The following is a 20,481-nucleotide window of genomic DNA, read 5'->3' on the forward strand; positions in this document are numbered from 1 at the left end:
TAACCATAGAGTTAACACATCAGCAGCCCATTTCCAGAATAAAACATCAAGCCTTTTATTTTTGCAGAGCAAACCGGATGTTGGAGGCTTGCGATCATTAGCTTAGCAAAGGTTAGCATTGTGACAGCTCGGGTGTACCGTCAGATCTGCGCAGCTACTTTTTACTGAAGGATTCTCTTTATTGAAGAACAGTGTCTGACAGTGCAAAATGTTGTCCTATCTTATAAGCGTAAGTTAAGATAATTTGTTTTGCTGTGAATTATTGTATGTGTCTGTTAGGTAACGAAACTATGTTAGCTTTTGCTATTAGCTTGAAGTGAGTTTGCACAGTTTAGCTTTGCCAGAGGAATGTATGACTCATAAATCCCATTCAGACTAAACTGTGTTTTCAACGCAAGAGCATCACACCCATGTTGTGTCCACAGAATGGACACCAATGGACACAACATGGGTGTTTACAATAACTGTCTTTGATCTTATCACAGCTAATCCGGGGGAGCGTGGATAGCGTCATGAACTTCATTTTCAGGCTTCTATTTGCAAAGCGGAGACCTGCCATTACCCTACAAGACCCCAACATTAAATATGCTCTAAGACTTGTTGACAAAGAGGTACCTCCCCAATAAAGCACCAAGGCTGGGGCTGTTTAACCTTGTATGTCTTGCGGTTATTGTAATGTTGTTTTTCCATGTTTAGATTGTGAGCCATGACACAAGAAAGTTTCGCTTTGCTCTCCCTTCACCTGCTCATGTGCTTGGTCTCCCCATAGGTAACATTAGATATGTATTTCCTTAATGTAAACACAGCGGAGGGTTGCCAACATTAAATTGTTAACACTGAGATTATGTGTTTCTCAAGGTCAGCATATCTACTTGTCTGCCAGAATCGATGGTAAATTGGTTGTACGTCCATACACGCCTGTGTCCAGTGATGATGACAAAGGCTTTGTCGATCTAGTGGTAAAGGTAAATGTACTGATCATTTGCTGCTAATTACATATGCTTACATCACATTTAAATATTGTTTTTCTTACAGATATACTTCAAAGATGTTCATCCAAAATTCCCTGAAGGTGGAAAGATGAGTCAGTATTTGGAGAGCCTCAAAATCAATGACACTATTGACTTCAGGGGGCCGAGCGGTCTTCTTGTGTACAAAGGAAAAGGCAAGACAATCATAAAGAATCTCACCCATTATCATTAATGAGCAATGCCACAGACAATTATTTAATATATTCTTTATACAGGAGTGTTTGCTATCCAGCCAGAAAAGAAGGCTCCTGCTGAAACAAAAACAGCCAAACATCTTGGCATGATAGCTGGGGGGACAGGTACCTCAAACATATGTATTTACATATTTAACAATGTTTAGTGTAGCCTTGGCTACAGCAATTCTGGACTGTGATATCCTATGTTAGATTGACCACAAAGGAAACATTGTCTTGTTTAAAAGTAAACTAAACTTTTATTTTTCACCAGGAATCACCCCTATGCTGCAGATCATCACAGCCGTGATGAAAGACCCTAAGGATAAGACAGTATGCCATCTGTTGTTTGCAAACCAAGTAGGTATCCTTAATACTTAATACTAAATATCAAACAAATGTACAATTTGTATTAATGTCTTTTTTTCATCTGTTCACAAACAGACTGAGAAGGATATTCTTCTACGACCAGAGCTGGAGGAGATACAAGTAAACAACCCAGACCGGTTTAAGCTGTGGTTCACAGTGGATAGGGCACCAGCCAGTAAGCGATCCCACTGATCCGTCAGTGAGAATCGATGCAAAATTTGTATTTCTAGGAGTGGTTAACTCTAAATGTTTTTTGGTAAATGCTTTTTACTCCTGGTGAGCATTAACTTAGTGTACACTATGTATTCATCTTTTCCAATGTTCTTTTTGTAATCTCACCTGTGTTACAAAAGAAACTTTGACCTCAGCACATCAGGCACTGCATGTTTCTAGTAGTGTTATCATTCACCGGTCATCTTTCTGTTTTCCAGATTGGGAGTACAGCCAGGGTTTTATTAATGAAGAGATGGTGAGGGATCATCTGCCTGCCCCCAGTGATGACACCCTCATTCTAATGTGTGGACCACCACCTATGATCCAGTTTGCCTGTAATCCCAACCTAGACAAAGTAGGACACTCCGAGAGCTGCAGATTCACCTTCTGAGGAAAAGGAAGAGAGCATTCCCTTATAGATGCAGCCCTTCAAATATAATCGCACTCAACATGTTTGCACTATATCATATTCACGCTGTTTATAATGGAATAGAAAGTGTGGACCAATTTGTTTCACTAGCAATTGTTGTGGTGTAGATGACGTCAGTTATGCAGAAAGGTTATGGATGCAAGGGAAAAGATGCCAAATCTGATATTATCTGTCCCACCAAAGCCTTATTTCAATCAACTTCTTGTTACACAGTGGTGTTGGGACAAAGCAGAACAGCTATAGAGTGCCTTAACACTTGCAGAGCTTTTTATGCATGGATGACATACATTTTGCTGCTTTATTTTCTCATTTTGTAATCTGTCATGGCTGCTGTAGCATTTACTCAGTATATATTTAAAAGTTTCACTGTGTTGTATATAATGCTGGCACATTTCGCAGCAGTGTTCCCATCTTGTGATATGCATAAACTTTAATTTTGATGTGGCACAGTTTAATTCAGACTGTTTTATGTTTAAAATGAGCTCTTAATATTAAAACAAAGCATTTCAATTAGATTTTTTATTTGTAAAAATGTATATATCAAGCATGCACTGGATAGTGAGAAGTAAACGTGATACATGTCTTATAAAAGCCTTAAAGACAAAATAAACTACCGATAATATGTTAAGTGCAATCCCAGGTCCCCAGCTACATAACTACAATTTTAATATGTTTAAAGTAATTACACTAAGTGTGTAACAGGGCACCCATTGAATATGTTGTGTCGTTGCTGAAGGTTGAATGATTGCATTTTTTGATTAGTCAGAAAATTCTGGGTTAACATTATTCAAACAAGTTCTACATCCAATGTCTGAGTTTCTGATTTTTTAGTAAAAGCCTAGGTGTAAAATACATGAGCTAAAATGCCCAATTTCTGTTCAATTATCAGAACTACTTTCTAGTAGAGATTTCAACATGTATTGCGTTCAAGATATATTACAGTTTAGTAATGAAAACTAGAGCAACCACTTAAATGTTGAAAGTTGTTGCTGCAATAAAATAACAGAACTTGATATTTGCTGTAAAACTGAACATGATATTTTATATAATATTAATTTTTTATTTTTTTTTCTAATATGAGGTAGTGATGACCCACTTTTGACTTATCACAGAATGCTTTTATGTGCTTAATACATGATAATACTTTGTGATGCCTCTTTTCTGCTTCACTCCAAATTTGTGAATAAACCAAAATCTACTGAACGAACATCCCACAGTTGTAACATTGTAGTTGTAGCATCCCCCTTAGTACCACAAATGAAACGCGAATTTAAATATAGATAATAACTGCTATACAACTCCTAAAATGAGACAAACCAGAATGATCAGAGTAAAAGTGTGTACAAATGTTTGGACAGGATCAGCTCACAGTTGGTGTTGGCACAATTACCTCTCCTCTCAAGTTTATAATTCACCACATTGCACATTAAGAGTTTTCTGTCTCTGGTGTTGTATCTTCAGGACACACAGTCACCTCCCGGAAAAACTCGTCCTCCTTCAACATGCTCTGAAAAGTGAAAATTAGTCTTAATTTATATTGCTATCCTTCATTTGGAATGAATTGTTTATCTTAGAATTAAGCAAGTAACTCACTGTCAAATTGTTTATTCCTTCTGAAAATACTTCAATCTGTCTTACAGTCCCCTCAGAGTCCTCCATCTGCCAATGCAACAAAAACAACTCAGTGACAAGCTTAAAACATCAATTTTGTTAGCAGAGGAGAAGCCTTTGAACCTGTTCTAGGTGGTCCAGGTGGTCCTTGTACACCCGGGCCCCCCTCTGGAAGCTGCTGTTCTTGGGCATTTCCACATTCATAGGGCAGACAAATTCATCAGCATCATCCGGGCGTTTCCTTCTCAAAGAGCCAAAGGTACCGAATGACAAACGCCTCGGCTAATGGACAAGAAAGTCGAATTTATGGGTCATGACTAAATACAATACACTTCATAATACCTTATTGAAACCAATAACTTTAACATTTTGGTCAACATTGTAAATAATAATACTGTGATGTTAGTATTATGCCTGGTAAAACAAAAAACAATTAAATGGTAAGCAGTACCTTAACCTTGGCAGTGGCCGTCAGGACAGTGTAGTCTGGGTTTTCCAGACAGTCCTGTTTGAGCCGCTGTGCCTCAGAGCCGATGAGCAGGTGGAAATGTGTTGCCAGGTGGCGCCTCAGCAGGGTCTTATTTGGAGGAATATTAAGCAGAAGAGCTAGAGATTCTACGTTAAAGCGAGGCTCCAACACCTGCAGACAAACAAAAGACTTGAAGAGGATCTTTTTCAAATGTGTTGACACAACAGTTTTTAATCTTGCCATATGTTTAAACCACAAAACTAAAATATTACTTTATTAAGTAAAGCACAACAATCTGTAAGTTTTGTTTTCACCACACATCATTTTGACATCCGATATAGTCCAAATTATGAAAGAGTGGATTCTTACCATGAGACCACCATGAACCCCACTCCCCCTGAGGTTTGGAGCATACTCTGCCAGATCCACAGATCTGAGCCACTCCATCACTCTGTGATTTGTCCACTGAGAGATTTCAGCTGGTGTGATATTATTCTGCACAAACATGAAGACTTTACTCCACAGTCTAAATAGGAAACATCCCGAATGCATGTGTGGGTTACCTCATCAGAGGGCCTGCGTCTGAGGCAGCTGGGTTCAAACGAGTTGAGTCGAAGGACTTGAATGGCTCTTTTAATGCTCAGGTGATGAAGAACACTGCCCACTTTCAGAGACAGGAGGTCTTCCTAGGACACACAATGTAAGATACAACAATAACTATATGCAAACTAAGGGTTAACTGTATGTTCAATAACTATCAGAAACCTTTTGAAGGAGTATTATTATATTAGCTCACCACAGTCATGTAGTGCAGCATACGTCCATCAACACGGGCCTCATCAAAGTTACTCTTGTACTGTGGGAGGCCGATGTCATCCAGCCATCCTAACAAAACAGCGACCTTTATTTAGCGATAAGGTGATTTTTAAAATGTGCGCCAAGATGACAAAAATGTGTAACGCACTGGTCACCCAGTGGTGGTCCAGTCTGCCCTGAAGGTCGTCCTCCTCTAATCCCAGAGCCTGCAGGGCCAACTGCAGCTTCTTCCTGTGGAGAGGCTGTCTAAGGCCCAGCTCCTGGAGAGCAGAGGTGAGGCAACATCATTTTCAGAGCAGGTGATCAAACATTTGAAAAAAAAATTTTAAACAACTGAATCAAGGTCATTGAAGACTTTTAATGAATAATGTCTTGGATGTAAAAGATAACATCAGTTAGAAACCGGTAACTACCTTTTCCAGATCGTGTTGTGAAGCATGCAAAAGAGTTTGTCCAGACTTTATCCAGGTCTGGCCTTGAGCAGCATACAGTCCCAGGCCCTGTTCATGCAACCATGCACAGACCTCCTCCTTACTCCACTGTGAGAAAGGGACACTTACAGCTCTGAGACGACACAGAAGCAGTACTGATCAGATGAATAATTCTTTCATTACAGAGCAAAATGAAACTTTCAGATGTGTATTTTAAGGGACACTTGCTGGTGTTTTGGTTCACGTGACCATCCGAGTCGAGGGCCAGCTGTTGCTCTGACTCCTCCTCTCTGGAATTCCATCTCGGCTTCATCAAGGTTAAAAGATGTGGAGTGACTTCTCTTTAGTCTACAGGAATTATGTCACACTTTAGACAAGGATAAATCTTACAACCAAAACACAAACATCACAAAATACTGACCTGCCAAAAAGTTTCATTAAACCCTTTGGCTTTTTTTTCATTTCTGATGACGTTGATGAAGGTTTTTCAGATTTTTGTGGGCTGACCCCTGCCAAGTCTAGATGATCTGTGCCTTTATGTTCGACTTCTGTTGCAAAATATAATATAAAACAATTTATTTATATATATATATATATATATATATATATATATATATATATATATATATATATATATATATATATATATATATATATATATATGAGGTTATAGGAGGTTATAACATGCATGTTACAACATGAGGTTACAACATGTAAATGTGACCCATTCTCTCTGTGACCACTGACAGACTCACCCAGAGTTGAGGTGCTACCACCATGTTTTCCCCCACGCAGCTTGAAAAATCCTCGACCAAAAGATGCACGAACCCTCTTATTACCAAAGCTTTCAGAACTTGATTTAGTACGTTCATTATTTTTTATCTGGAAAACAAAAAAAGAATATGATGTAATGTTATGACTGGCCACCAGGTGTCACACAAACATTATAAGTGTTAACTGTCTTGTGACTACTTGTGACAGTGACCACAGACCACAAATGTATAAAACACATTTCATGTGGAAAAAGCAAACGCAATAAATACATAATAAAGAAATACAAAATTATATTATAATAAATAATATTATAATGAAAAATGTGTTAATGTCCCACCTGTATATTTTTGCTTTCCTCTTGTGAGATCCCTGGGCCTTCAGCGAGACTATGAAGAGAAGAACTGAAATGATTAGTAGGCCTATCCTAGATGACTTTTACTATTATTTTTGCTTTGTGGGTTGTGTTGTGTGAGGAGACATTAGTAAGGTGCATTGTATATTGTTTGTAGTTTACCTTTGTGTTGCCTTTAATTGTAGCTCCCTGTCCATTTCATTCATTTCAGAAAGAACTGCTATACATGGAATAGACTGAAATACATACACAATTGTAATATCAGGCCATTTTCCTTGTATAAACCCTGCCCAAATGAAATCTGAAGCTGTGGATTTCAAGTGTAGTGGGAGGCTTCTCAGAGGAAATCATGAGTCTGGGCTTTATCCTGTGAGCAAATAGTTTTGACAGAGGCGATGTGTTTACCTCTCCAGAGCTCCTTCCTGTCTCCACCATGACCTGATCCACCTCCATGGACACTGGATATGACGAATCCTCTTGGATATCAGCATAGTCATCTTCCCTAAATCGCTCTGAGAAACACAAAACTCTGCTATATGGGCTCACATTCAATTAGGTTAGTAGTAGTAATTACTGAAGGGCCCTGTACTGACCTTTGTCTATCTCTTGAACTTTCTTGCACTTTGTAAGGGACTCCTCAAGTTGTTTTATTCTTTGTTCCTGTATTAAAAGAAAATTGCTAAATAAACCAATACAATACAATAGTATGTATTCATCATAATTGTGTAATTTGTTTTAAAATACCTTCTCATCATTGGCAGATGTCAATGACTCCAAAATCCTCCTCATCTTCAACATTTCTGTATCTAAAATTGTTATACAAAAAGATTATATTGATCTGAGAACATAAACATTCCCCTGAAAAAAAAATATTCTCATACATTCAAAATCTACATGAGGAGTGTACAGTGGGGGAAAAAGATTTAGTCAGCCACCAATTGTGCAAGTTCTCCCACTTAAAAAGATGAGAGAGGCCTGTGATTTTCATCATAGGTTCACTTCAACTATGAGAGACAAAATGAAAAAAAAAAAAAATCCAGAAAATCACATTGTCTGATTTTTAAATAATTTATTTGCAAATTATGGTGGAAAATAAGTATTTTGTCAATAACAAAATCTCAATACTTTGTTATATACCCTTTGTTGGCCATGACAGAGGTCAAACGTTTTCTGTAAGCCTTCACAAGGTTTTCAGACACTGTTGCTGATAGTTTGGCCCATTCCTCTATGCAGATCTCCTCTAGAGCAGTGATGTTTTGGACTGTTGCTTTGTTGCCCGGGCGGTGTGTTTGGTATCATTGTCATGCTGAAAGAACCAACCATGTTTCATCTTCAATGCCCTTGCTGATGGACGGGGATTTTCACTCAAAATCTCAAAATACATGGCCCCATTCATTCTTTCCTCTACACAGATCAGTCGTCCTGGTCCCTTTGCAGAAAAACAGCCCCAAAGCATGATATTTCCACCCCCATGCTTCACAGTAGGTATGGTGGTCTTGGATGCAACTCAGTATTCTTTCTCCTCCAAACACGACAAGACCCTTTTATCTGACCATATGACATTCTCCCAATCCTCTTCTGGATCATCCAAATGTTCTCTAGCAAACTTCAGATGGGCCTGGACGTGTACTGACTTAAGCGGGATTTGAGCTCCAGACGACGTAGTGTGTTACTGATGATAGGCTTTGTTACTTTGGTCCCAGCTCTCTGCAGGTCATTCACTAGGTCCCCCCATATGGTTCTAGGAGTTTTGCTCACCGTTCTAGTAATAATTTTGACCCCAATGGGTGAGACCTTGCTTGGAGCTCCAGATCGAGGGAGATTATCAGTGGTCTTGTATGTCTTCCATTTTCTAATAATTGCTCCCATAGTTGATTTCTTCACACCAAGCTGCTTATCTATTGCAGATTTAGTCTTCCCAGCCTGGTGCAGGTCTACAATTTTGTCTCTTGTGTCCTTTGACAGCTCTTTGGTCTTGGCCATAGTGGAGTTTGGAGGCTGATTGTTTGAGGTTGTGGACAGGTGTCTTTTATACTGATAACAAGTTCAAACAGGTGCCATTAAAACAGGCAAGGAGGGGAGGACAGAGGAGCCTCTTAAAGAAGAAGTTACAGGTCTGTGAGAGCCAGAAATCTTGCTTGTTTGTAGGTGACCAAATGCTTATTTTACCAAGGAATTTACCAATTAATGCATTAAAAATCCTACAATGTGATTTCCTAGATTCTTTCCCCCCATTCTGACTCTCATGGTTGCAGTGTACCTATGATGAAAATTACACGCCTCTTTTTAAGTGGCTGACTAAATACTTTTTTGCTCCACTGTATGTTGTGAACAAGCACAGTAAAATCAATGCCCTTTCTCAACACACAAGAGCATTCCACTGCACTCATCTGGATCATGTCTGCAGAGGTAGGAGGTGTAAAACAGACACTATGTTTGGTATGAATATCTCAGATAAGAAGCCAGAGTTTATGTTGCCTGAGACATGAGACGGAGAGTAAAACAATAAATGAATGATTCTACCTAAATATGCTTCTGGGAATTTGCTGTTATTAGAGTCTGAAATGCCTTGTGTCTAATCCCCATGAAGACTTTTGTATATTGCTGCAATGAAAATGTAAAAAGTGGTTTCCTGACCTCTCTCTCCTCCCTCTGCTCTGCTGCAGCTGTCTGCTCTCAGTCTGCCCTCATCCTTCAGTCTCGTAAGCTCCAACTCTTGTTCATCCAACTGCGTCTGTAGGAGCAGCATTTCATCCTATAGTGCAAGAGAAAGTATCTATTTAACCAACAATGCTTGAATATATATTCAGTGATTACATAAGGAGCAGTTATGTAACATTATCAAACACTATGCCACAAGTTGTTCAAATGAGAATAAAGAATAGTATTAAAATGGCCAACAAGTGAATTTTAGAGAATATGTGAACATCATGTGTCAAGAAATTCAAGACAAGAGTAATAAGGACTCAAGTTCATTAATTATAACATGAGAATGAGTCCCAATCGGAAGTATATAAGTTTATAACATTAAGATCACCAATAAATGATGGTTAAAAATGATGGTATGTCTGATTAAAAGTAAATAAAATTAAGTAATTATACTGAAAATTATAAAAGCAGTGTCCAGCGATGCAGAGGAATACAAGTTAGAGAAGCAACTTTGTTCACCTTGGGTTCAGTGAACCTCTCCAAGTCCCACTTTAGGGTTAAGAGTACCAAAGAATTGTTCAAATAACAGCAGGAAAGCAGGAGGGATAGAGGGGTCACTGAGAAAAGACAGTTAAGTGCTGCATACAGTCATGGATTACAAAGCCTAGTAGTTCTTTGACCTCTGCAAAGAACTGAAACTCACTTTAGTAGCTCTGAGTTTCTTCTCACACAGAAGTCTTTCGTTCTCTGTATCCGTCACCCTGAATCGTAGGTCAGTTACTTCCTGGTACAAGCCCTGAGGTAAAGACCATTTGGATTATTTTAAGAATCACAAAGACTAGCAGAAACCTGTGGGAGACATGACATTTGATTCTCAATTTTTGGAAAATCTGCCAAATGCACCAGAAATTGTGTTCAAAGCTCTCTCAATCCCCTCAGAAAGTTGAGTTTTCAGAAATCTGTCAAAAAGTGAAATGCCACAACCTGCTACTTTTAACAAATCAACTGGATGTTTACACCTACAGAAAAGATGAGAGATGCTGGTGCGTTTATTCTAGGTGACTTAGGGGATTTTCTTTGTACTATCTTCTATTTATTTTACTTCCTCCAATTTTGTTAACACATTCTTAAGACACCTTGTAGAAAGGTCAATTAGCACAGCACTGCAGTTGGCCACGGCATCTACTGGGCTTCCCAGTAGGACAGCAAATTATATGGCAACAGAATTGCAAATGCTGCAATTATTTATTTAATATAATGTCCTCTGCAAAGAAGAAAATGTCTTTTCAAAGGAAAATTGTGTACCTGTAGTTAAGACCCTGGACTTGTTTACAGTGTGCACTGGGAACAGTAGTAAGTCTCATACCTAAAGGCAATCACAATTAGATTGTGATTCCCCACCAACTTTGATTATTGTATTTTTTTTATTACATTAGTATTATAGTAAAATGATCTGTAACGGTTCCATTTCAAAACTAATATACGTTACACAAAAATTACCCACATATGTCAAACTGTGAACTTAAGGAAAAATATTCCCCAAATTTTCCTGCCTGTGGAAAGGAGTATGGAAACTATAAGTCTTGCAGGCTCAGATGCAGGGGGGGTATGTGAGAGGTGACTGGGAGTTGGGAGAGCTTTGGCAGGAAACAGCTGCTGAGTACAGTGAGTTCTGAGTGTCCTGTAACCTCTAATGAAGTTCAGCCCAGACCACATGACTGACTGGGACCATCGGGCAAAACAATGATTGGAAGGCCGCCAAAGTCTGGAGTCACAGTTTAAACCTTCCATTTAATAGTGGCACATTAGGGTGGATCTGATAGTTCACTTTACCTCACTGTCTCTGTGGTCCCGCTCTACTGCAGAAAGTTTCAGCTTCAGACTGGACACTTCTGTCATCAGCTCCAGCTTCTGAGTTTCCAGCGCTGACCTGTTTAAAAGCTCCTGTAAGAAAAAGCATATAATGAACAAATGCAAAATAAATTACATTATTATTCTGGATTATTGAATTTCTTTGCACAGATAGCACACCTGCTGCAGCAGTTCCTCGGTAGCATTTAACTTCTCACGGTGTTGTTCAAGGCAAGAGTCCAGATCTCGAATCTTTTCACCTTGAACTTCTACTTGGTCTGTTAAAACACTAACCTGAAAACAGCAACAGTACAAATTAAAACATTTATTCAGGCATCAAAATAAGAAGAGTGGCATTTGGGTGTTGATTTGATAAGTATTTTATTTAAAGGAGCCTTATGATCTAGAGAACTGGCATAGAAACCACGTTGGCTTGTAACCAATGGTGGCTGGTATAATAAAAATTTAAAGTGCCCTTTGTAACGTTTTTGGTGGAGGTTCAATGGGATGTTATTGATTTGCAATTTTTGAGTCACCTGCTTATCTCTTTTGAGATTGACAAGTTTAATATTATACTGTGGAACCTTCCAGGCAAACCTATAATAATTCAACTGAGACAAGCAGGTAGCAGACACTCTAGTAGAAAAGTTTGATGGTGCACCTTTAAACATCCAAACTGCTAAAATACAGCAGTGTTTTATAAGTGCAAAAGTTGTAAGAAAGGCTTTTGATTCTTTGGAGATTTTTTTCACAGCAGTTAATCAGTACTGGATAATGCTTTGTAAACTGAAATCAATAAAAGGCAATTCAATTCAGTAGTCAGCGCCCACCTGCAGTATGAGACATTCTTTGTCACTCTCCAGGCGTGACAGGCGCTCTTGGTAGACTGCCTCAGAGCTGTGTCCATTGGTCTGAAATGGACAAACCATTGATCCATGTTCATAGCATGTGGTTAATTCTCAAAGCACCAGTGACACAACAGTTATTCAAGGTAAAAGCATGTTAGAAAAGAAGTCTGGACAGAAAGAGCTTCAAAACTTTCTCTTGTAGATAAATACAAATGTGAGAAGCCAGTCCTCCTGTCATGTGCAAGTGATTTTAAAAAAAAAACAAAAAAAAAACTTTCCCCCCAATATCATGAAAAAGGAAAAGGAAAGAAAAACATAAGACCAAACTTAAGTCAAGCTTAAGATGGAAACTATTTTCAGCAAAAGCACGCTATTCTTTTGGGTGCATACATTGAGAATACATAAAAAATATGTCAGTGTGTAGACAATGGATCACAGTGTATACATCAAAACTGGACCATATGTACAGTGCTGAAAGTTATGACAGAACCAGTCAAATATTGGATTACAGAAAAATAATCATCATCATTAACACAAACAGAAATGAAGCAGAAAAGTAGCAAACTCAAGTATACAAAATATGTAACACCAGCTTTAATTAAACAGAATGTAGGACTTCACCATTCGCCCATGTAGCCACTCAGCCAGCCCCTCAGCGGTGGAGTCTGGGATCTGACAGCGCAGGTTGTTCCGCTCCTCGTTGTCCATGAGCTCCAGTGCTGCCCGCAGATCCTCCAGGAGGTGCAGCACCCGAAGACCACCCAGAAACCCAGGAGATGTAGGGGACTGGCAATCAAACAGGCCGTTGGAGTAATCCATGGCCTTGGAGCCTAGAGGTTTAGACACCATAACATGATATATCAACATTGAAAAGCTGAAGTGTGCCCAGACATAACCTTTAATTTAACACTAACAAAAGCAAGCATCAAAATGCACTTTGGGAGTGATGATTTGAATTGGGGTGTGTCAAATAACAAAGCTATAAATTTTGGTGCCTCCCAAGCGTATGTTTATAGTGATTTCCCAACGGGTACAAATGCATTCTTTTATCTATCCATCTTGTGCTGACCTCTGTCAGATTAATTTCAAATACTTAAAACTGAAATTCCCATAAATCATGGAAATGCACATAATTGGTACTTGGCTGTGGTAATTTGTGACACTTTGTACAATATAATGTCATTGACTGAAATCTCAGTTAGCACGAAGGGAATTGCATTGGAATGGGATTCTCTGGTAGCTGAAGCTGTTAAGAGCCTCAACACCCAATGTTCCCACTTTATAAATCAACCATAATTACAGTCTGGTAGTCACAGAAGTGACTGGGCGCAAATGGCATATTCTATATACTATTTATTCTATATGACCATATATGCGCTCTCCTCGCAGTATAAGAGGAGAGATCCTGATGATGGCTGTGGTTTCTGGGGAAACAGGGGGGACTCGGTCACATGACAATCGGCTCACTCAATCCTACTGGAAAGGTCAGTGCTATAATTACACAAATCAGTGGAAAAAAGGACTCTTGAGCTCATGTCTGCTTTGCTCATCTGCAAAGTTTGCCAAGTCCAAAAGTTCTCAAGCAGACGTTTATACAGCTAACCCTGAAAAATCATTACTTTTTATTAATGCACAGAGCAGTGGTTCACAGACTTGATTTGATATGGCTTAATTTCAAAGCCGTCCTAATTAAGTCACATTAGTTGGTGATTAAGATAACATAGAGCTTTATTAATCTCACAGGAGAAATTTACTTAATACATTATTCAGGCCTTTCTGCTGACCATTTTACTATACAGTCGAATAAATATCTTTAATGTGCAGAGAGCAAAGATTTAATGAGTTGAATAAGTACATTAAGTAAAAATATAAGTCAAATGAACTGCGCAAAACACAGAACAGCGATTATATTTACAGAATTGTATGGGTAGTCTTGTTTTATTTATTAATATTTTATTTAACCAGGAAAGAGACCTGTAATCTAATTTTATGGAAGCCTATTTTACATGTTTTTAGTGTTAGGGGAAATCGAAGCACCTGGAGGAAACGGGGAGAACATGCAAACGCTACACAGAAAGGCCCCATGCTGCATGGGAGGCAAACCCAGAACCTTCTTGCTGTGTGGCTGAAGAGCTAACTGCTATGCCACTTGTTCCTTCATGGCGTAGTTCTTCTTTTGCTCTGGTTTGGTCCTGGTATAGGGTCATTTTTAGTCCATCTGTTGTCTAATAATGCTTGCCATCACTGATTTAAGATTGGATGGTTTGTAAGTTTTTATTGCATTCAGGGAACAAAAAGTTTAGGAATCCAGAGCACATACAAAAAGAAAATGTCTCATGGTGAGAATATGTGCATTCCATGATCTGGTGGCACTACTGGAGCACTACTCTAAATCCATTCACACCGACCACATTGTGCTGGACTTTTTATTCCCAGCTTGCTCCTAATGGCTTCCAGATGTGGTCTGACCCCATATTATGGCATGCCCACTTAAAGACGTGCTACAGTCAGGCATGAACGTCCAACTGTGGTTACCTGCTATGATCCCGTCCATTTGCTCCAAGGCAGCAGCCAACATCTCACTGGCATCGGACATCATGATCTGCTCTATGAATCTGAAAAACACAAGATATAAAGGGGCATTGAAAATCAAGAAAAATACAAAGAAAGAAACATATCAAACCTCATAATCTAATATATCATATAATTTTCAAACTATTCAGTCAGAGATAATAAAAGAGGCGCTCAGAAGTTCTGACATAATTTAACAATTTTTCAATTACAAACAAATTGGAATCAGAAATTTAAAATTATTTGCTAGAATATTTTGGCCTTTCAATTATCTTTTGAAATGTGTTTGAACCAAACAAGATTACCAGATTAATGGCAAGACATTTACATACCAACAATAATTTTCTTGTTATAATACAAGTGCTCATTCTCTTATTGAATATATTTTACATCAAATTAACCCAGCAGTCTGGAACAGTAGAAAGCTCTTTTATGACATCACTGCCTGAAGTTCTTACCCAGTATGCCTTGTGTCTGGCCACTGGGTAGTCATGGGTGTTCACAAGCCGTCTCTGATGTGCAATAATGAAAGTATTCTCCTCGGGGTCTCAGAGCTGTAGCAGAGCTGGCATGTGTGGCATCTTAAACTTCCAGAACTAACTGGACACAAGCCCCCATGACAACATGCATCACATGTCTCTCCTTTTGCATCCACTCATCGTGTATCAATTTGAGCTAAATCTGATTTGAGACTGTGCTTTTTGAATAAAAGAAAAGTCTATGGAAAACAAGGGCACTGTTTGTCCACACACTTCTGAGTGAGGGGGGCATGTTAGCCCACTTTAATTCATTTCCTGCCTCCCTGGGGTCAATGTGTCACACCCTGCATGGTAAAATATAGGCATTAGAGATGTGATTAAGTGAAAAATCATCTTCAACAATATGTTCTTTCATGGCTCCCTCCAGTGTAAGGGAGCTCACATTCGGCACTGAAAAAATCCAAGAACAATTGTATTATTTTTTTAAAAGGCACAGAGTGTAAACTACAATGGCAGTATACAGCGAGGTATTTAAGTCTTACAATACTTGGTTACAGTATAGGTCATAACTAATGCCTTCTTTCAGATGCAATCTGTCAGTGTATCTTGATAATTTTTAAGAGGATCACAATAATATTATTCTGATGAGATTATGTCAAACCAATTTTTTTTTAAATCATATTCAGCATTTTTAATTAAAGAGGATGAATTTTACCTCTTTGAGGTATTAACTGCTAACACATGACATATTTAGATCACCATGTTACCTTTTATTCTTGTGAAATTATTGTTGTAGAGTTTCACTTTAATTTTTGACACTCTGAGTGACTTAGCTGAGTGACTTAGCTCTCTGCCCTAAGTCACTTCCCCTTCAGAGCGCTAACACAATCAGCGTGCATCTCACTAATGAAACTACTGCAAATGGCATCAGGTTTGTCAAGTTGCTGTGTACAGTTTTGTATAACACATTTGTATATTTATGGTGAATTATCTTGTGGGTGCATGAGTGACGCAGGCTTGTGGGATGAGCATTGGACAGAATAGGGCCTGGAGGAGAAAGCTAAATTACTGAAACTTGCATGGATGACATCTAAAACCTCTTCAGACATGTTTTTGATGAGGGACCAAGTTTAAAACATGATAAAAAAGCTCACAAAAATATATATTTTGCATAATACCCCCCATACAGTATTATTAATATCCCCATCTTTAATCTGACCATCATCATTTTGAGACATTAAACAAAAATACTAACCACTATAGGAAAAAGTACAATTTAGATTCTTGGATATTCTTCCTCATCCTTTTGAACAGTCCTATACAAGTCTAGGTCTTATAATGAACATATTTTCTTTAGGTGTTTAGGTGTGGGATAGGACAGAGAGCCATCACTCATTACCATTAAAATGCCAAGTATATTTTGCCAGCTGCATGTTCTCTAAAGGAAGACGGACCGGGAACATGTCCTCCCTCCAAGAATGTGACTTATGTTGTGATTCTAAATATTTTCCTACACACATGGTTATTTTGTCTGTTGTTCACTAAAAAATTTCAAATGATCAACTCTTTAGTTCTAAGAGACGCTGCAAGTCCTGTGACTACATTCTATCTACTTAATACGTTTCACAAGAAGTCAGTGAGGGGACAAAGCATCTTTTAAAATGATAATTTAATTTAAAAGTACAATTATTACAGTATAATTCCATTAAATTAGAAGAATATTACAGAAACTCTCCATATTAACATTTTTACTTTGTGGTTATTATGGGTGATTGAAGCAATGCTGACTACTTTGCTCTTTGTTTTTGTCTGTGCTATGTGCCTTTTAAATTCATTTTAACATTACAAAAAAACTTAAAACTGATGGATGATGGGTTTTTCTGACAATGGAAAATGTGCTGCTGTGAGCGTTGATAAGACCTCTGTGGGAGTGAACACCATGTGCATTCCTGAGTAGGCTGGCTTCCTCTAAAACACTGGTACTGACATCCCCACGACCTTTGACCCCACACTTTTAAACAGACCAAACCGCATAACATTTACACTTGTTTACTACATATAATATTTGTCTACTTATTCAGTGTGCCAAACATCAACAAACATTTACGTTTTAAAACTCATCCTGATGTCAAAATGATGTTGTCAAATCTTTGATAAATACAAAATTTTACAAATCTTACAACACAATTTAGGGCTGTAGTTGCTTAGTTGTTAAGTCAATTAATCAGCAGAAGACATCTTAAATTACCAATTCTAGTCAACAAATAATTGAATGGATGTATGTATCAGAGAAGGAATTGGAAAGCATTTAGTGAGTCAACAGCGTTTTAGAAGTGACTAATTTAAATTCACTTATAAAGATGGTTCACTGTTGGTACTTCTCATTAAAACCTAGTTTTTGCCATTGCTACACCACACCCGCCTTTATTCATTCCATTGATGCACAGGGCGTGTCTTTAGTCAACCAACAATTTATTTAGTTGACTACAGCCCTACTAATGCAATTGTTTAATCAATACACTTTGACCAGTACTATACGGTCTATGACTAATACGTAATTTTAAAGATGTAAATATGTGTAGGTGCTAGTAAAACTTCAAAAGCCATGCAACTGTACTGCAGTACTGTTACTAGATGAGGGGAAACGATATGAAAGGGGGAGGGACAATGCATTGAAACAGGAAGTGAGGGATTAAGTGACCTGCAAAGAGTGGACAGTTTGTAACATACACACGCCTCCAGCAGGGCCTCTATACTACTCTACTCTTCCAGCTGTGCTACAGATGTGCACTTAACATTCAGACTTTGGCTACTATTGAACTCTTTTGTTTGCCAAAGGAGTTTGTAAATCCACAAAAGCAAAGTTGTGGTTGCATAAAATAATCAGCAATACAGTACCATTAAAAACATTAAAAAATAATAATAAAAATGTAGGCAGTAAAGTGTTCAGGGCGGTGGTTGAAACTCAGAGGGGTCGTAGGCACAGATTGGAACAGTCGGTCTCAGGGCAGCTATGGCTACAGAAGTAACTTAACATTATAGGTGGCAGATAAAAAAATTTTTTTAAAAGATATTGCAAGTATTGTTTCAGAGAATAGTGAGTATATTATCTATAACACAAACTTAAAGAGTTAACAACTAAAAAGGACAAGCTTACATTACAAGGTTACTATACGGTAATCTTTCTGCATTTTTGTGGTAAATCTTTGGTCCTTTCAAAGACATTTACAGGCATTTTAACATATTTCAGACGGTCTGACAAAATAATGTTTGAATATCACTATAAAGATATGATTTTTTAAACAATATTGCTCCCCTCTACCATTATATGGACTAAAATAGCTTCTACTACTGGTGAATGATTATACACTTGCTTCACTGTGATGTTGACAATGATTTTTTGGGGGTCATATGACAGCCAAACTCTATTTCAGTGCTCAAACTTCATTCCAGTCCTGGTGTCATTGTTTGCACTAACTTTCAAACAGTTTTACTAACACACGACTGCAGTCAGACAGTGCACACTTAAACTAGAATTATATTTCTCGGGGTTGCTACTCTGAGCATGTGCACAAATGCCTCTTTGTCATCCAGACACTCACATGGCAGCAGCAAGACCCAGACCCTACTCCAAACTACACTGCATCAGATTTTCCACTAGGGCCAGCAACATCCAAAGCAATAGAAAGTAGAAAGGAAAAAGATCATGACAAAAAGGAAGGAACTGAATAAGAAGCCCTGTAAGCCAAGATAATATAGCTTTTGATATAAAGTGACGGGATGCAAGCTCTCAAACCTCAAAGCCTCTTGAAGTCAAAATGTGGATTACATGCAGTAAAATGATGAGTAGAACAAAGAAAAAGCAATTCAAGATGCATCCTCTGAGCCAGGAAGAACCTTGGCTCTGGTCTGTCGGGAAACGTTTCCTGCTACCTTCTGGAAAATGGCTTCCTCATAATCACAATACAAAAACTGTTAAAATTCAAACTCCAGCAGAATGCAATACAGTAGGATTTGTTTAGAGTCTGTTATTTCTGTTGGAAGGATTTCAGTTGCATGATGATTATTTTAATTTAAATCAGATGGCATATACCACAACATCTTACAAATCACACTTGAGATACTCCAGAGCACACAAACAACTATGTGAGGAATGCAGACTTCATAGATAGAGGTCCCAATCAAATCAACTTGAGCACATTTGCGTTCAAGAAAATGTAATTGAGAAAACAGCTCTCCAGTGGTTAATGTTTTTTTTAGTTTTTTTTTCCCACAAGCATAGGTCTGCTGTGAGTGTACAACAGTATATGTGTTCATAATGGGGCTATGAGTGAACATTGTAAAAAATATACAGCCACTATACGTCAATTACATTCTTACAGTAAACTATATATGTCTGAGTCAAAGCAGTCAGCCAGCCAAGGTACAAATATGGTTACAGTTAAAGGGGGAACCAAATCCTTTGTTATGCTTTTAGCTCTGGTTCCAGAAGCCAGATCATCATGAGAAGTGGAGAGGGGAAGATGCCAGCTGCAGACCAAAGACCCATAATAACTTTATTTTCAGCAAGACTTGGTAAAATCTTTGAGAAAATAAGAATTATGGTACAGTACAGTGGTCTGATGTACCTATACTTGCATTTGTATGAAAATAGGATTCAATCAGGTTCTAGTTTCATTAGCTACAGTGATCAGAATGGCAGTTTTGCATATATTTTGGACCAGTTTTAGGCCCAAGTGAATCATTCTGAAAGCAGACATCAACTATAAATCTAAACCTTTTTTGTCCCATTTGCGCAAAAGGTTTTGAAATGTGTAGAAAAAAGTGAGTGACTAAAAGGTTATTTAAAATGCTGATCTTAAAACAGCCTAGTTATTTGTATTAGTAGCTTAAGTGCATAAAAAGGAAGTAATCTAAACTTTTATAGTGTAGCTTACTTATATTCAAAAGTACGGCGATAATATAGACGCGCAGCAGGCAAAATCTGCAATAAAACAAAACACTTTATATTAGACCTACAACTTTGAACTTACGCGTTTAAAAGAGAAACGAAGAGATCTTGCAGACTCCAGGGGTTTTCTAACAGGGCATCGCTATCGGCGTCGCTTTCATTCAGTTTCTGCTTTAGTGAAGTTTTGACCCAAACTTCAAATCTCGAGCGAGTCACGTTAAGTTAAAAGTGATGAAAGAGCAAACAACGGCGCTTCCGGTACAAGAGGTTCCTTCAAAATAAAAGCCACTACGTCAAAATAAAAGTCCGTAGCATCGTTTTCATTTTTTACTGTGTGTTTTTTTTTATTATTAATCTCAAAAATAATCTAGCATTCTCTTTACTGAGCCTACTGGCATTTTAGTAAAAACAATAACAAAAAACAAAAACACAGACTGTGCCATCTTTAATAGCTTTGACATTA

General features: G+C 38.1%; 2 protein-coding genes across 2 annotated transcripts; one reads left to right on the top strand and one right to left on the bottom strand.

Annotated features, from left to right (window-relative positions):
• The first annotated feature begins 82 nt into the window (after window positions 1-82).
• LOC117392155 (NADH-cytochrome b5 reductase 3) lies at window positions 83-2,421 on the top strand. The gene is made up of 9 exons (XM_033990169.2): window positions 83-229; window positions 486-611; window positions 697-769; window positions 859-965; window positions 1,036-1,165; window positions 1,247-1,330; window positions 1,479-1,564; window positions 1,649-1,748; window positions 2,005-2,421. The coding sequence occupies exons 1-9, from the start codon at window positions 209-211 to the stop codon at window positions 2,175-2,177; spliced, it is 900 nt and encodes a 299-aa protein (XP_033846060.1). The 5' UTR covers window positions 83-208; the 3' UTR covers window positions 2,178-2,421.
• Window positions 2,422-3,390: 969 nt separating this feature from the next.
• LOC117391957 (liprin-beta-1-like) lies at window positions 3,391-20,272 on the bottom strand. Its single transcript, XM_055231545.1, has 25 exons — window positions 20,101-20,272; window positions 14,553-14,632; window positions 12,639-12,847; window positions 12,000-12,080; window positions 11,350-11,463; window positions 11,152-11,262; window positions 10,022-10,114; window positions 9,307-9,424; window positions 7,414-7,475; window positions 7,263-7,329; window positions 7,075-7,181; window positions 6,832-6,905; window positions 6,655-6,703; window positions 6,299-6,425; window positions 5,965-6,091; window positions 5,746-5,891; window positions 5,526-5,698; window positions 5,261-5,372; window positions 5,093-5,181; window positions 4,860-4,982; window positions 4,666-4,791; window positions 4,279-4,467; window positions 3,951-4,109; window positions 3,810-3,875; window positions 3,391-3,723 (listed from the first exon to the last, which is right to left on the bottom strand). Exons 2-25 carry the CDS (start codon window positions 14,614-14,616, stop codon window positions 3,643-3,645), a joined length of 2,667 nt encoding a protein of 888 aa, XP_055087520.1. The 5' UTR covers window positions 14,617-14,632; window positions 20,101-20,272; the 3' UTR covers window positions 3,391-3,642.
• Between the last annotated feature and the right edge of the window lie 209 nt (window positions 20,273-20,481).

The sequence above is a fragment of the Periophthalmus magnuspinnatus genome, chromosome 23, assembly GCF_009829125.3.
Source record: "Periophthalmus magnuspinnatus isolate fPerMag1 chromosome 23, fPerMag1.2.pri, whole genome shotgun sequence".
Classification (NCBI taxonomy): domain Eukaryota; kingdom Metazoa; phylum Chordata; class Actinopteri; order Gobiiformes; family Gobiidae; genus Periophthalmus; species Periophthalmus magnuspinnatus.